The sequence below is a fragment of the Eurosta solidaginis genome, chromosome 3, assembly GCF_040869045.1.
Source record: "Eurosta solidaginis isolate ZX-2024a chromosome 3, ASM4086904v1, whole genome shotgun sequence".
NCBI classification, from domain to species: Eukaryota; Metazoa; Arthropoda; class Insecta; order Diptera; family Tephritidae; genus Eurosta; species Eurosta solidaginis.
The window spans coordinates 149,948,514-149,965,992 of NC_090321.1; the positions used below are offsets into that span (position 1 = coordinate 149,948,514).

At 37.4% G+C, this 17,479-nt stretch overlaps 1 protein-coding gene across 13 annotated transcripts in view; it reads left to right on the forward strand.

The window, feature by feature from the left end:
* The window catches only part of Zasp52 (Z band alternatively spliced PDZ-motif protein 52), a 526,437-nt gene that overhangs the window by 487,654 nt on the left and 21,304 nt on the right, over positions 1-17,479 (forward strand). For 7 of the 13 annotated variants that reach the window (XM_067773268.1, XM_067773267.1, XM_067773269.1 and 4 more), the window contains one exon: positions 14,876-17,165. The exons of 2 other annotated variants lie outside the window; for them this stretch is intronic. In XM_067773268.1, the coding sequence (XP_067629369.1) occupies positions 14,876-17,165 (2,290 nt within the window). Of the gene's footprint in view, positions 1-12,826; positions 13,596-13,640; positions 17,166-17,479 lie in introns of all 13 variants that reach the window. 4 more of the 13 variants (XM_067773272.1, XM_067773274.1, XM_067773276.1 and 1 more) reach the window with 3 other exon arrangements.

Sequence of the window (17,479 nt, forward strand, 5' to 3'; positions counted from 1 at the left end):
AAAAGTTAGTTTTTGTTTAATATCAGGAAGGATCCACACACCGTTCCAATGCAAAACACTAGCCTCATATGCAAGCTCAGAAAAATCTACTGCTTTAAAATCCCTGTAGTAGAACTGTGTTCTAAATGTGAAACTTAGGGCTATGTTATATGAAATAAACAACATGTCGTGGTCAGATAATCCAGCAAGGGAGAATTGGTCATAATGGAGCACTTCGGAACTGTTGGATGTGCACATCAAATCTAGCACACTAGGTTTACAATTGGGTGAAAATCGCGTAGGATATTTGTTAACGACATCTCATTCTCACATATACTTTGCCTCTTATACTAAAAACAGATGCAAGTACATTTTGTTTTTTAATTGCGTTGCGTGGCGCATTACATCTCTGTTTTGCAAAGTTAAGCTCTCATGAACATAATTTTTTCCTAGCCAACTTCATTAATATCACAGAGTGTTAATGCTCTCTTTTTTGATTTGCAAAATGCAGCGATAGCTTTATATGCCAACCTAATAAAACCGCACTGCGTTTTTTAGCGCACGCAAACAACCGGCGTTTTTTGCCCTAGCCCAAATAAACATGCGTTGCGACAATGTAAACCATGTGTGCAAACGTCAAATCTAAATGTCACGCAGAACAAAAATTGGAATCGAACGCAGCAAATTCAATTTGGGTTGCTCTCATACAAGTTGTATGTGCATGAGACATTTTTGACAGAAAATGACTTGCGTGCGTTTATATTAGGTTGGCATGTTAAGCAGTTGGATTCTGTCATGTGCTGTGTTTAGTTTTACTAAAACAGGCGCTGAAGTTGATTTGTGGTTAGTGTTTGTGCACATACGAAAAAATTGGCGTTTGGTAGAAGGCTCGATATTTATGGCACGACAGAGCTTTGAGGAAATATCGCTGATATTTTCATCTTTAGCATATGGTATTCCCATAATAATAATATTGGTAGAGACCGATTTTTCCTCAAATTCTTGGATCTGCTCACGCATATCATTTGCTTTGCATTTGAGTGCCTCCAGTTCCATGTATATTTTTTCTACACCAGTCAATTCTCGTTAATCTCTGTTTGGTGTTTGCTAACTCACCGACAATCTCACCTATTCTCTGCATAACCCTCTTCACCAAATTTTTCATAGACTCGCTGATTTTCTTGATTATGCTATCTTCATGTTTCTTTAATTTCTCCTCCCACATATCAAGAAGCTGTTCATATGTAGCCATCTCACCTTGTACCTTTCTCTCTGGATTCGGAGTGGTGGTCAATGTATTCGGCGAAGATAAATTAGCATTTGCCTTCAGCAGCTGTCGGTGTTGTTGTCTTTCGCTTCTGTCTTTTGACATTTTAGATTTGTATGTAAATATAAATATGCAATATAGGAAGAACAGGGGCCCTATTCAGTAACTGTGAGTTTTAAAATGTACACTTTTTCTTCATATAATTTGTATGAAAGAAAAATGTACATTTCAAAACTCATAGTTACTGAATAGGGCCCCAGGTGCAGCAGAAAATAAAACTTTTTAGATTGACGATATTTTTAGCCAAACAAATAAAAGCAGCTAAAGCAAACCAACTTTGTTTTTATTTATTAAAACGCACGCGAACTATATAAATACTAAATTGAAGCACAATTTAAGTTTTAAATTAAAGTTTATTAGCAAAAAAGGTGCGATTTCTTGTCAGCGAAATTTTACACGTCTATTCCGTTTTCATTCTCTCTCTTTTATTTTTATATATATGACGAGTTCAAAAGAATATGTTCCGGTGTACCTGGGCCATCTTCAATGATTTCCAATTAATTGCTCACTGAGCAAGGCCAGACAACGAATTCCCGAGTGCTGTTGGTTTCACGGTTGATTTGGTACTACTTCTTTTCTTCGCCAAGTGTCTATTCATTGCCGACAACCATTTGCAAGTTGAATTCGCCGCAAGTGTTACAGTTGTTATTGTCCTGCTCACTCAACAGCAATCGGGACTACGTTCTGCCACCGCTCTTGCTACCACTTATTTATTTGTATAGTGTATGCACTCTCCCAAGACCCATTAAATAGAATAATCCCATTTGCACACAAAGGATAGCAAATCAAACGGAGTAAATAGAAGAGAAACCGAAACAACAGGTTGGCACACAAGTTAGTATAAGCCTGCACAGAGAAACTGCACTGAGAAAAATTATATATTCCGACACGGCCATTCTTACTTTTACACGTCCTCGTGCATAAATTCAAATTAAAAAAAAAAACTTAAAAATTAAAAGGGAATACTTTATCCCTTTTATTTATTCACATTTCATTCTTGTTTTTTTTTTAACAATGAAAATAATTATTTCATACAGAATATTTTCTTTTAATTATTTTCAACTCAACCGCCGCCTCCAACAAATACCACTTATCTGACACACTTGTCAGTGTTCGCATTCCAACACTCATCGCCACATCTGACGGATAACTCTTCGTCCCTCTTAGACGGAGAACACATCGTCCCTCTTAGACGGATAACACATCGTCCCATTTGGACAGATCACTCACTGTTACAGGACAACCCGCCACTGCTCTCACCTGAGCTCTTATGAGGATTTAACTCCTTTTCATCAATGTCCAGTTCACTCGGAACTTGCCCACTTGGCATTTTTCTTATGTCTTCATGACAGTACTTATATGTTCGTTTTGTTTGCAAAGACTTTAACATATAGCGGTCTCCATCCAGAACCGCAACCACTAACAATGGACCCCTGAATTTTGCATCCAATTTCGTTTGATGCCTCTCTTCGTTTTTCAATAACACGTAATCACCAACTTTGTACCTTACAACGCTAGCTTTGCCCTTATCGAATCTGGTTTTGTCGTAGGAAGCGATAGTCTTCATGTTTTCAGTTGCTACATTCCTAACATTTGCTACATCCACCTCAATCTCTGTGTCGCAAGGTGGTATCAAACCAAGAGGACGAGCTTCCTTTCCAATCAGCAACTCTAGAGGACTTGCAGCAGTGGAACGACTAATTGTACAATTTAGAGCGAGCTGTACCTCACTCAAAGCGTCTTGCCAAGATCGACTGCAGCCAACAAGTTCTTTAACGTGCTCATCACACGTTCTATTTTGTGAAGAGCAGAATTCCGAAAATTTAGAACTGGTAAAACATCGCCCCTGATTAGCAATAATACGGTTGGGAACCCCAAAGAGAGAAATTGAAGACTTAAAAGCTTTCACACAACTTTCAGTATCTAACTTTAAAGTGTGGAATAAATAAGCAAATTTTGTAAATGCATCAACTTGTACCATCACATACTCTTTAAGGTCACTTTTACCACTTAGATTCCCGGTAATGTCAACATGAACTGTATGCCAAGGTATGCTTGTTTTATGAATGGGATGGAGCTCAGCCTGAATTTTCCCCGATGAACCCTTAAGGGTTTTGCACGTTATACAATTGTCAACAAATTTACGAACGTATTTATTCATCTTGTCAAACCAATAATACTGATAAACTTTGTCAAGTGTTTTCTTCCATCATAAATGCATGATAGATTCATGCACCTGGTTTATCACCGACCATTTGAACGCACGCGGAACGACGGGTAAACAGCGAGTTCTATTATTCCTTTGAACTTTCCTAAACAAAATACCTTTCCTTAGCTCATAAGTTTTAGCCAAATCTTCCGCAAGCTCATTTGACTCCAACTTGTTTACAATATCAACTATATCTGAATCTAATCGCTGCTCTGCGAGAAGCCACTCACATGATATCTCGGCTAAATTTACTCGCTTCTCGGGGATTTTGCACACAACTGAATCAGAGTTTGGCTGAATGGGATTTCTTGACAAAAAGTCAACGTGAACCATGCGTCTTCCCTTACGATATTGAATATCAAAATCAAATGATTGTAAGTATGCCCACCAACGATGTACTCGCGGAGTCAGATCTATTTTAGTACGCGATGCCTTTAGAGAATTGCAATCGGTATAAACTACGAACCGTCGACCAAGCAAATAATGACGAAAATGTTTCACCGATTTCACAACCGCCAAAGTTCCCAATTCATAGGAATGATACCTAGACTCAGCGGGAGAAGTAGTTTTGCTAAAATATTCGATTACATGAGGACAATTGTTAATTCTATGCAAAAGCATTGCGCCATAACCACAAGAACTCGCATCTGTATGTAATTCTATAGGATGTTTTGGGTCAAAAATTACAAGAACTGGCTCGTTAGCGAGAATGTCAATAATTTTCGTTGGAACTTCTTCCAGCTCTGAATTCCACGCGAAACAACTCTTTTGTGAAGTAAGAGAATATAAAGGTTTCATTAACTGAGAAAATCCGGGCACAAATTTCCGAAAGTAAGATGCCAACCCAATGAATTGTCTCACTCCAGTAATAGATTGTGGAGGAGGCAAAGATTTTAAGGCAACTATTTTACCCGGATTTGGTCTTATCTCACCTGCCCGTATCTCATAACCTAAATACTGTACAGCCGTTTTAAGAAAACTACATTTAGTTATATTGAAAAAAATCCCGCCTTCGTTAGAACATCTAATAAAATTTTAAGCCTTTTAAACCCCAGCTCCTTTGTTGGAGACACAACCATTATGTCATCCATGTAAACAATTACGTATGAGTGAGCAAGATCTCCGAGAGCGTTCATAACTGCACGCTGAAAAACAGACGGAGCGTTTTTTAGACCAAACGGCATCGTCAAAATTTCATATTGTCCCTCAGGTGTTACGAAGGCAGTGTATTCAACGGAATTCGGGTGGATGGGGATCTCATGGTAACCGCTAGCCATGTCTAAGCATGTGAAATAATTCGCACCACATAGTCTTGCAATTTGGTCGCTGATAAGAGGCAAAGGGTATTTGTCAGAGACTGTGTTGGAATTAAGCTCTCTATAGTCGACACAGAGTCGATCTGAACCATTTTTCTTCTTAACGAGTAAGATAGGGCTAGCAAAGGGAGAGGAACTCGGTCGGATAATATTACATTTAAGTAACTCGCTTACTTTAACGCGAACGATTCCTTTTTCATCAGGACTAAGCCTATATGGTCGCCTTTGTACCGTTTTATTAGGGTCTACCAACCGAATTTTCATCTCGCCTGTACTAACTCTTGTACACGGAGTCCCAATTATAAACGATTCAGCATATTGTTCAATTAATTTAATTAATTCATTTTTATCATTACCGCTTAACTCGGTATTGATATCTTTCAAGCTGCCAGAAGGCTGAGACATTTCACAACTATTTACATGTTTTGATTTTAAAACTTCAAATTTATCAAAAGACAAAATTACATCAAATCCCTGATTAAGAATCTCTCGCCCAATTACAATGTCATTTTTTAAATGATTGTCCTGTACTACATGAAATAATATTTCAACGACATTTTCGTTAATAGTAACATTACTTAAGATTTGCAAAGTACTACATATTCCCCCATCACCAATTCCCCTTAATATAACAACATTATTTACGCGCTTGCCAGATAACTCATGGCCAATACTGTCTCTTATAAGTGATCACTCTGCGCCAGGATCAAAACAAATTGGATAGACCTCACCTCGTTGTGTCATACTTCCTTGTGGTTCTGCCGCAAAACACTGACTTATGCTCTTTTGTTTAATCTCGCCCTGTTTAGCTGCATTTGATGACCAAGTTGACCACATCGATAACAAGACACGCTTGACTTGCCCTTCTGATTCTTAGTATCACCCGCTTGTCGCATCTTTAATCTGCACTCTGCTATCCTATGTCCCGGTTTTTTACAAAAATGGCACACCCCAACAGAAATTTTTGCTTTTTTATTATTAGGCCCGGCACCTTCAGTCATACTCGCACTACGTTTCTTATCGAAAGCAAAAGCTTTTAATTCCAACTGTAGTTTGCTTCTTGTTCTCACATTCGTTGTAAAAATGATTCGTTGCAAACGGCTATCAATATTCGCCATATGCGCTAGAACAGTTGAAACAGCAATCTCTTCAATGCTCAAGTTGCGCCACTTTGTTACTAATGACGTCACCAAACGACTACCAAAAACAGCATGACATTCTCCAACCGATGGGCGACTATTCAGCAAATTCAAAAACATGGCTGCTGGCGTCTCTTCACTTTCATAACGTTGTGTGAACAGTTCTTTGAACTGTTCCCATTTAATACCAGGGTATGAAATCTGCGTTAGCCACTGCGAAGCGCTACCTTCCATACAATGGCTCAGTGCCATAACAAGGCCACTTCCCTCAAGCGGTTTCTCCGATAATATTATGTCAGCAGTACTACACCATTGCGATGCATCGACACTCATTGCTTCGGGGTTAAATTTTGGCAATGTGACCGTAGTGTTATGTTGCTGTGCGTGTGTCGATGTCTGCATAGCTTTTGCAAGAGCAATGAAGTTTCGATTTTGCATATCGAGAAAAATACGCCATTGCTCTTCAGAAAATGTAGGAGTCGGTTCTGGTCCCGCTTCTGATGACGAGTTTAAAAGAATATGTTCCGGTGTACCTGGGCCATCTTCCATGATTTCCAATTAATTGCTTACTGAGCAAGGCCAGACAACGAATTCCCGAGTGCTGTTGGTTTCACGGTTGATTTGGTACTACTTCTTTTCTTCGCCAAGTGTCTATTCATTGCCGACAACCATTTGCAAGTTGAATTCGCCGCAAGTGTTACAGTTGTTATTGGCCTGCTCACTCAACAGCAATCGGGACTACGTTCTGCCACCGCTCTTGCTACCACTTATTAATTTGTATAGTGTATGCACTCTCCCAAGACCCATTAAATAGAATAATCCCATTTGCACACAAAGGATAGCAAATCAACAGGAGTAAATAGAAGAGAAACCGAAACAACAGGTTGGCACACAAGTTAGTATAAGCCTGCACAGAGAAACTGCACTGAGAAAAATTATATATTTCGACATATATAACATTTTGGAAAACACAAAAACCTGCTTATTTAGTAAATTATACACCTAGAATGTTGAAATTTTACGTGTGGACTGATATTGAGACTCCTAATAAAATTAAAAAAAAAAAAAAAATTTTTAATGGGCGTGGCACCGCCCACTTGTGATAAAATCCATTTTACAAATATTATTAATCATAAATCAAAAATCGTTAAACCTAACGTAACAAAATTCGGCAGAGAGGTTGCCTTTACTATAAGGAATGTTTTGAAAAAAAAAATTTACGAAATCGGTTAGGAACATGCCCACTTTTATATAAACGATTTTTTAAAGGGTCGTGGACGAATAAAATAAGCTATAAATTTGCAAAAAAAGCTTTATATCAATGGTATTACATTTCCCAAGTGGATTTATAACAGTAAATAGAAAAAACTTCAAATTAAAAAAAAATGGGCGTGGCACCACCCCTTTTATGACTGAGCAGTTTTCTATGTTTCGGGAGCCATAACTCGAAGAAAAATTAACGGATCGTAATAAAATTGGGTACACGAATATTCTCTATAGCAGGAAATATTTCTAGTAAAAATGGACGGGATCGGTTAAAGACCACGGCAGCTTAGATATAAAACAAGTTTTAAAGGGTCGTAGACTAGAATAATAAGCTATAACTTAGCAAAAAATAGTTTTGAATCAATGATATTTCACTGATCAAATTTTATTGTAAGAGAAATGGGGAGACATTTTTTTTAACGGGCGGTGCCACGTGTTATGTAGAAAAGTAATTTATCTGAAAGGAAATGTGCAATTGAAGCTCACGCTGAGTATATAATGTTCGGTTACACCCGAACTTAGACACATTTAATTGTTCATTATTGGCTTGGCTTAGACTTTAAAATAAATGAATAAGTCTAATAAGGGTTGATAAGCACAATACTAAGCTTTATAGCTTCAAAGCATTCGCAACCCACTTGTGAACCTCACCTACGCGAGGTGAATCCTGTTACAAATATGAATGTTCCTCATGGCACTAAGGAGTGGGGGCGGTATGGCCTAGAAGGTTTAATGTGGTCATATTAATCGGTCCCGAGATGGTCGGGCTATTACCTTTACGGTGATTTGTTACCGGAACGTACCGGATCTGTACCCGCCAAAGGACCATCAACATCGATAACACTCCCAAAACCTTCGGGGAGTGTTTTTAGTTAATACAATATCAACAACAAAATCTTGAAAAATGATACGAAATTTGAATTTGTTATTATTTTCCATGCAATATAAAAAACCCCGTAAATAAACTATTATTATTGAAATAATTATTTTTGTATTTTTATAGTAAAATAAAAATAAAACAAATATTTTTATCATCGTTAGACTGTGTAATAAGAAACGTTTTTGGTGTACTTCTTATGTATGTATGTACATTAGGGTGGCCCTTCGTTGTATGGAGGGAAAAAAAGTGTTTGGATTCTCGATCTCAGCCCCTAAAAATATGCGAATAGCTCAAAAACGAATATATACACAGTTTTATGCCAATCAAAAAAGATTTAGAGGTGGCGCAAAGGGCTTGAAATCCTGAAAACTGACGAATTTTTACAATTTCGTATTTCAGGCTTCCATATTTCTAAACCCTACGAAAATTTACTGCTTTTCCATACCGTAATAAGATCTGTATTTTCTTACTTTTCTAAAATGGCCACAAAAATCGGTCTATTAATAACAGAGTTACAAGCAAAATATATATTGCTTTCGACAAAAAAATATGAAAAGCAAATTAATTATGTGCAAATGTGTTTATCAGTGAATCGTGGTATTCGGGTAAAAAAACTCTCAAATAAACTTTTTATACACAAATACATATATCCCTTGAAGCCAAACTTGAAGTTTATTTTTTTAAAAAAGTATACACATATATTTTTTTGTAAATTTTATTTCGAAATGCGTGATGCCACAACAAGTTTAAGCCTGCACTGCAAATTTTTCTTGCAACAAGCATGTCGAAGAAATTAAAAAAAAAGGTATGAAGAAATGAAAATATATATTTTAAAATTGCAAACAACTACAAAAAATTTCTTTGCCGTTTTCTTATTAAAAATATACTGCTCTTGAATGAACAAATTTTGAATAGTAGGTTGTTTTTAAATAGATAAATTGGGGCACTTTGCATTGGGATGGAAAACCACTTCCAGAAATAACAGGTCGAGAAAAGGTGAAACGACTTCCAGTTGCTGTTACTTACAGGAATGGTGAACAATTAATAGGAGCTCCAAAATTATATGCTGCAACAGGCTCGGAAATAGCTGATCCGTTGTATGAACTGTTATTTGAATGGGATCTGAAGGATGATATAGTGGCCTGTTGTTTTGATACAACTTGAGGGAACATTTTTTTTCTACCTTGTCATCATATTTATGAAGTTTTGCTGGGAGTTACTTTCCAGTAAATACTAGTAAGGATGTTCAGTTATTTCGGCGATTTCAAGAAAATTGCAAAAACATCGACAAAAATATTTTTAGAGATTTGCTACAAAATAACGAAGTGAAATTACTTTTAAGCGATAGCAAAGATACTATTTTAAAAAAACGCTCTAAGGAATAGTTGAAAAGCAAATAGTAAGAGATGACTCTAGGGAATTATTGGAATTAACGTTTATATGTTTAGGAGCAAGTAAGGGCATACAGTTTCGTACACCAAAGCCCACTCATCATGTGGATGTCTAAGGCATTGAATTGCTTAAAAATCTATTTATTTCGTGAACAGTTTAAACTAACGGAGTATGAAGAGAATTCGATAGCAAGTATATGCGCGTTTATTATACTATTCTATGTTAAGCTTTGGTTTTACTGCATCAATCCTCATAGATCACCTCTTCAAGACTTATCTTTTATTAAAGAAATTTATAAATACAGAAATGCTAATAAAAAATATCTGACATTGCAATAAAAAAGTTTTGTAACCACCTATGGTACCTGTCTAAAGAATGTATTGCATTGGCATTGTTCGATGATGACGTCTCTTGTTCCCTGAAGAAAAAGATTGTGCAAAAACTCAAAAACATAGACAACTGCGACAAGGAAACAGAAAATTTAAAGAGGTTGCACTTAAGGCCCAGTGAAATCAATAAATTCATAGAAAAAGAACTACACGATTTTGTAACAGGAAATACAATTGATTTTTTGGTCGGTTTGGGAAATCATCTCAATTTCTGGAGGTAGATCCACTATACTGGGGGGAACAGGAACCTATAAAAAAGCTAAGGATACTGTTATAAATATAGAAGTAGTTAACGACACAGCAGAACGGGGAGTAAAGCTTATGGAAGAATATAATAGAATACTTACAAATGACGAACAAGAAAAACAATATTATTTACAAGTTGTAACTGATTACAAAAAACAATTTGAATCACATACTAAATCATCATTAATTAGATCCTAGGAAATAATATTATATAATATACGTGTCAGCTAAAGTTTGACAAGATATATGTATATGTTTTAAAAATGTATTTTCAAAAAAATTTATAATAAATAAATTTATTTTATAACTTTATTATTATTTGACCAATTTTTGTTGTTTTAGATTTATTGGAAAGCCAAATATCGATAAATTACGTCTCACCCATAACAAATGAAGTAGGGTTGACCAAATTTAAGAAATTGTAAAAATTTGTAATTATTCAGGACTTCAAGCTCTTTGCGCCACCTCTAACCCTTTTTCGATTGACCTAAAACTTTGTATATTCTAGTTTTTAGGCTATTCGTATATTTCTAGGGGGTGAGCTCTAGAATCGGAACACTTTGGAAAATAAGGGTCACCCTAATGTAAATAGGTGATATTACGTTTTCAGAATAATATTTTAATAATAGTTATTTGCAATCCCTGGCTAAGGAAGGTGAGTTTTTGTTAAGAAGAAATACACTCAGAGTATTTTTCCAATAACTGTCTAGGGAAGACGTCGATCAGAAAAACCTGTTTTAATGAATTTTTATATTCCTTTTACCAATACTGAAACTAAGAGCGTTTTCTTTTCTGAAATAAATTGTTGCCTAAGTAAATGGTAAAGCCTTAACAGAGTTACTCCTACCCCAGAAACATGTATAGTGCATACAAAGAACAATTCAACTCACCATATTCACTCATATCACAAAGTAAACAAGAAGCAAGAAGATTGCGCATTGCGCATGTAAACATTAGATCACCTCTTTTTTATGGGCAATTCTTACGTCATTATCCTTTAGCTCTTGTTTTTCTTTCTTCCTTTCATTCACTCAAGCAGTCAACTGTGACGGAGATGCGCAGAACAAAGCAATTTTGAACTCGTGAATGCGCAATCTGGGTTGGTGATTTGTGTGAGCGAATTGAGAGTTTCACAGAGTTGCACTGCCACACCGCCATTTTATACAGGGTAAAAGGGTAACGCTTTTGCGTTGCGAGCAGGCAACAATTTTCACAAAAGAACGAAATATCCCGTAAAGGCGGTGCCTGTTTTTTAGAATAGAACATCACTATAGCCAGAAAAGAAAACGATATAAGGCCCTTCTGTATAGTAAGCTAGCACACTACCTCTTTAAATCATAGGCAAGTTTCGTCTATATCTTGAAAATTGATACCCCGGTTGTAAGGTATTTAATTCCCAAAAGTACAAATAAATAATAGTGTTTCAATTTTCTTTTCTCTTTGGGGCTCCAAGCAAACTTTTTTTTAATCATTGATAGTAAGGCATGGTAAATGGAATTTCGTTTATAGTGATACAGAATCCAGTTAGGTTAAAAACTCGTTCAATGTATTAAACATTGTTTGGCAAATCGATTGCTTTCATGTTAAAATTTATTTGAACAATGTCTGTTGTTCTGCAGATAGGTCTTTGTAGTTTTCGGCATACGTTGGTGAGATCACACTTCGGTTTCAGTTAGATATTTTTACTTAAGGTACCTTTTCGTCAACGGAAATTATATGCATAACTCGGAAAGTTGTTTCGAAAAAGGTCAAGAAGAAAAAAGAAATAAAGCCAGAACCAAAATAAATCGGTTGCAAAACTTTTTCGCTAATAGCCTCAAATATATTATTGAAATTAATATTCACATCTCTAAAAAGAATTGCCATGAATAAAACCTTGTAATCAACACAAATATTGAAATATTGTTTTTGTCTAGAAGTAAGGAAAGCAAATATTCTTATCATAAAAGCTAGGAATCAAACACTCGTCTTTTCAAAAACGCTTTTCTTCAACACAAACAAAAACATTCATATTTTTAATATTACACATTAGATCTGCTTTCAATGTCAGATAAACGTCTAAGTTGGCCTTACGTCAAACTAAAAACAAAGCTCAAGAAAATTTGCGCTCGTCTCTTTTTTCAGCTCTTGATTGTCAAAGTTGAAGTAGGGCTTAAAGTTTTTTTTTTGATGCCGCCTTTATTCGCGCTTTTAACGCTTACAACAATTCTAACAGTGAAATGTATTTTTATTCTTTTTTGACTTTACACACTGTATGTTGCGTTCACACTCCCACACTTCTCATATTAACAAATCAACCATAAACTTTCTAAACTCGGTCGGATCTTGCATTCATTCCTCATTCCACATTCCGCATCCCTCGTAAATCATCGCACCAAACAACGATATTGATTTTATTTTATCAATTCATTTGATATAAATTATATTGTTCTTTTACGCCTATCGCGTATGTGTACAAAACGTAACTTATTTGATGCCAATTTCGCACTGATTCCAATTATTACAAATAAATAAATGAAACTTTGAATTACAACAAAAACAATACAACTGACTAAATAAATAAATAAATAAAATCACAAACCAAATGTCTGATTAAAACTCAATGCCTCCAATTCCCATTTGGCAACCAACCATTCATTCCACTCCCTACTTGAGTCTGATATGTACATACCAAAATATGTAGATTATGATGATAGCTTGCAGCCGCAATATGCGGAAGAGTGTCATACTTCTGCTCCCCCTGGAGCTGAATACTTTGAAGAGGATCACGAGCTGGAAAATGTTAATCGGCAGAGTCGTAATAATTTTTCTTGGCCTCCTCCAAAGGAAGATAGTCCAGTTGTGCCAACAGCAGCACCGCTTTATATTCCTCCACCAGAAACACAACATGTGGTAGCGAAACCGCTAAAATTTTCGCGAACAGAAATCGTTGAAGAGGTGTCCGGAGGCCAGGCAGGAACGATTGCTTCAGAACAACAGCCAAATTGGCAAAGTAAATCGGCACCCCAACTAACTATGGGATTGCAAGCGCCTGAAAATGAGTCCAGTTCGGAAAGCTGTGCGTCCACTTCCACAACAACAACAACTACTTCAGAGGAATACCAACGAATGTATGCCGCTCAAGTCCAAGCATATCAAATTCAACATATGTATGACCAACAATCGGGATCCGAATTTGATTACCATATGGATTTGGAAGTGGCAAATATGCAACAAAATACGCAAGATGCCTCTTATACTAGCCAAACAGAGTATATTTCTGGACGTCGGAGTGCACAGGAATGTGTGGAGTCATTGGCTGCTCCATTGAATATCTACAAGCTCATAGATATGGTGAGAGAGGTAACACCTAGCCCAGTTCCGCCCTCCAGCGGTCAGGGCCCCAGACATGTTGTATTCGTGGATGAGCCAGAGACAAAGGAAAGTTCACGAAATAAATTTGAAGAAAATATGTTATATCAGACAATATCTGATGATAGTGGGGAGCTAGTGCAAAGTGATAACAATACAAGAGGCTCCTCTTTATGTGATAATAGAACAGTTACAGAAAATGACACGAATTATAAGACAGCCTCGGAACAAGGGAGTGAAACTTTTATTAAATCCGAGCGTAGTGAAATACTTCAGAGTGAGAGAATTTTCCAGCCCACTCCCGTAATAAAAATCGAAATTGCACCAGTGCGTCATATACCACCAACAAAAATTCAGAATCCAATACCGAAAGAATGGATTCATCCAATGGTAAGAGTGTTGACTACTGCTCCAGAGACACCATTCCGCTTAGTAGAATGCCCATGCCCCAAGCCTTGTGAATGCAAGTTCGAAACTTTAGAACCAGAAACAAAACATGAGAAAACTAAAAACACACATGATCGTAGGGAATCCAATACTATAGAAGAAATTAAGCCTTTCGACGAGGAACCAACAAAAGGTTCGCGAATTGCAAGAACAATAAACACTGCACCAGAATCGGAAGTTCGTTTTCAAGCAACTCCAACAGACATGATTCCCCTGCCCGAAGAAACTACGCCATATATGCCCTCACCAATTGATATGAATCCATATCTACGTGAAGACTATCGACCAAAATCCCCATTTTTAAGTGCACTTACTACAGCGCCTGAACGCCCCTTCGAGGGTCACTTTGACAGAGATGTTCCAATTCATTTGATTGATCTTCCCACTCCTAAAGAGCACTTAACATTATCCGATGCTTTACGCACTGCATCAGATCGGGAGTATACACCACTTAATCCAGAAAATGCCACACTTGTATTTGAAGAACAGGAAATGGAAAAAGAGAAAAAGAAAAATGAATTTCAAGTTCTTGATAAAGAGAAGGAATTGGGCATAACTCCACTTAGTATGGATTCTGTAGAATATTTTACAACTGAGAAACGTAAAAGTTCACAACAACGTAAATCGTCCGCATTTTCGGCAATGCAAGCATTCCAACCAACCCAAGTACCATTAATTTCCAATACTCCACGCCAGTCCGTCATCTCCTATTCCAAAGACGAATATTATCCCGATTATGAACGATATTGTAAAGCTAAAGAGCGAAATAAAAAATGTATTGATTATTATCAAAAAAAAGAAGAAGAAATCCACCAACAACAATATATTGAGCAAGACAACAAACAAGAAATATCAGATACTAAAAACACATGTCTAACTTCCTCATTAAATTCCTATACCAAACAAAATTCTTCCTCTGAATCCTCTTCCACAGTCCAATTAAACACCACCAATTCTGCAAGCACATACGTCTACAACTCGAATCAAGCTTTCAGGTCATCATTTCAAAGCAATACTGGAAATGCTATCACTGACATGACACAAAATGATTTGCATGAAGTTATTGAAGAAACCACTGAAGAGCTCGAACACTCTGAGGTACTATTTCCACCACCGTCACCGCTAAGTCACCTTCGAAGCAAAGCCACATCCTCAGGCTTACATAAAGCTGATACGATACCAAAATACCAACGTAATTGGACAATATTGCCCACACAAATTCCAATTCGTACTCCAGAACCACCAGAGCTTCGAGAGAATGTTCCACTCGCATTTGTAGATGCTCCAGTCGTAAGCACCATAAGTAATCCGGTATACAAACCTATGGCACAAATTAGTACAACCATAGCTGATTCCAACCAGCACAAACAGGAAAAAAGTATACTCACCTCACGACCTTCAATCACAAGTACAAATGCTTCTCTAAGCGAAACTAAAATACAACAACAGCAAACATCGCCGACGCAACAACAGTCGAAAATGCAATCGCAAATTAAAAATACCGCAGTACCGACTATCGTTGAAGAAAGAGTTGCACCCCAAGTAACAATGGCTTTCCAACCCTTATATGAACACTTGCAAACAGACGAATCACAATTTCCAAGCCGCCCCTATACGCCGTCAATGCATATTAAACCCGTCCCAGTAATCCCATTCTATCAAACGCCCGAAGCACTCTGTTTGGATGAGTGTCCAGCATTACACGCTAAAACTTACGATAGACACTCAGTTTCACCAATCCCGGATCGTGCACGCTCCCCTGCTCCGGGTCCACCACCAAATCCATTAGCCGCTATCCGCTCATCACGACCAACAGATAATGAGTTGTCTTCCTTATCTCCACGTGTACTTCAAGCTGGCTCAATCACGACAGGACAAAGTTATTTAGGAGCTCAGCAACAACAACAAAGCCAAATTCTTTCACATTACGAGCAATCTAGCAACGCAGAAAGTCATAACTATTCTGAGAAACCTGAAGAAGCGGAAGAACGTCCATTAGGTGATTACACTGTTCAGCGTCAGGAAAAGGAAATCAACAAAGCCGATCAAACTCAATCGCGGTTGGAAAGTCAAACAAAAATGCACGTGGATAATACACAGATTGAGAGAAGACGTCTAGTTACTGAAGAGTATGAACATACTCAAAGTGCCCGCTCTGTAGAAATTCGTACAGGCTCAAAAACAACAACAGCAACATCAACCAACTCCGCAACTGATTGCCGTCAGTCTTATGGAATGACTGGATATGTTGCAAATCAAGCACGTCGTTTATCTGGCTTGGAACAAGAGATTACCAATCTGACTAGCCAATCACAGGCGATAAGTGCGCGTGCAGCCACATTAACAGATACTTCATTTCCTCAAATTAATTCACTAGAACCGGCAACATCTAAATTTCCGTTAAAGCAGTTATTACCTCCTCACGATGAACCTGAGCGCCCAAGCTATGTATTTTCTTCGACCCCTTATAATAAAATGGTTGGTCCGCCACCAGGATTTAATAAACAGGAGCATCAGCAACAGAAACAACAACAGATGTCTACTGCTTATGAAGCAACTTCGGTTTCCCAACAAAAGAAATCATTAAGTACATATACAAGCAGTAACTTCACAACTTCCTCATGCACATCATCATCATTATCATCGCAAGCTAATGCCGTTAATGTTGGCAACCTAACAAAAGCTTCTATTACTAATAATAATCAGTCAGGTTCGGCAAGTGCTATGACTGCAGACGCCAGTGGCATTTTTCCGGTAACGGGCACATTCTGTCGTCCAGGTCACACTCGCTGCCGACAGCAACAGTTGCAAGCTCTACCAACTGCAACTGGTGAAACTAATTATAATCAAAATATTAACGTACAGTATCTGCCGAACGCTTCCACAGGTATAACGGATAATAAAACTAATGCGCAAGCTGCCGCTATTGCTATCAAAGCCAAGGCAATTAACACAACTTCACAAGTAAATTCTGTTACATCGTCAGCCTCAGCTGCCGGAGCTACCAACGCCTCTGCCGCTGCTGCCGCGCCTACATCATTTCCTCCACCACAGAAACTTGACAACGAAAAACCTAACACTGATCTCGATGGTTCCACAGGTGTAGGCGGTAAAGGAGCATTTGGAGCCACCTCCGCTCCAAAGCGCGGACGTGGAATAATCAACAAAGCGGTTGCTCCAGGTGTTCGCGTTCCATTGTGTAGCAGCTGCAACATCCAGATCAGGTGAAAATCGCAAAATTGATGTCTTTATTCATGTACTCACAGCTCTTGTATGTTGTATTCGTGCTATGCAAGTTATTGCCCAGTGCCGTGTTACCCTCTTTGCATGCTTTTCCGAATAAGTTAGTTTCGAAAATTGTGAAGGTTTTTCTTCAAGTCTTGCGAAATTATTTCAAGGTTGTCAATATACTCTTGCAATTTTTTTTTTTGAATGTGCAATATCTAAGAACTCATTTGATATTGTAAGGCAGGAAGAAAGCCTTTGTGGTTAAATGTTTGATATTTTTTTCTAATACTTTTGAAAACGTTTATATTAA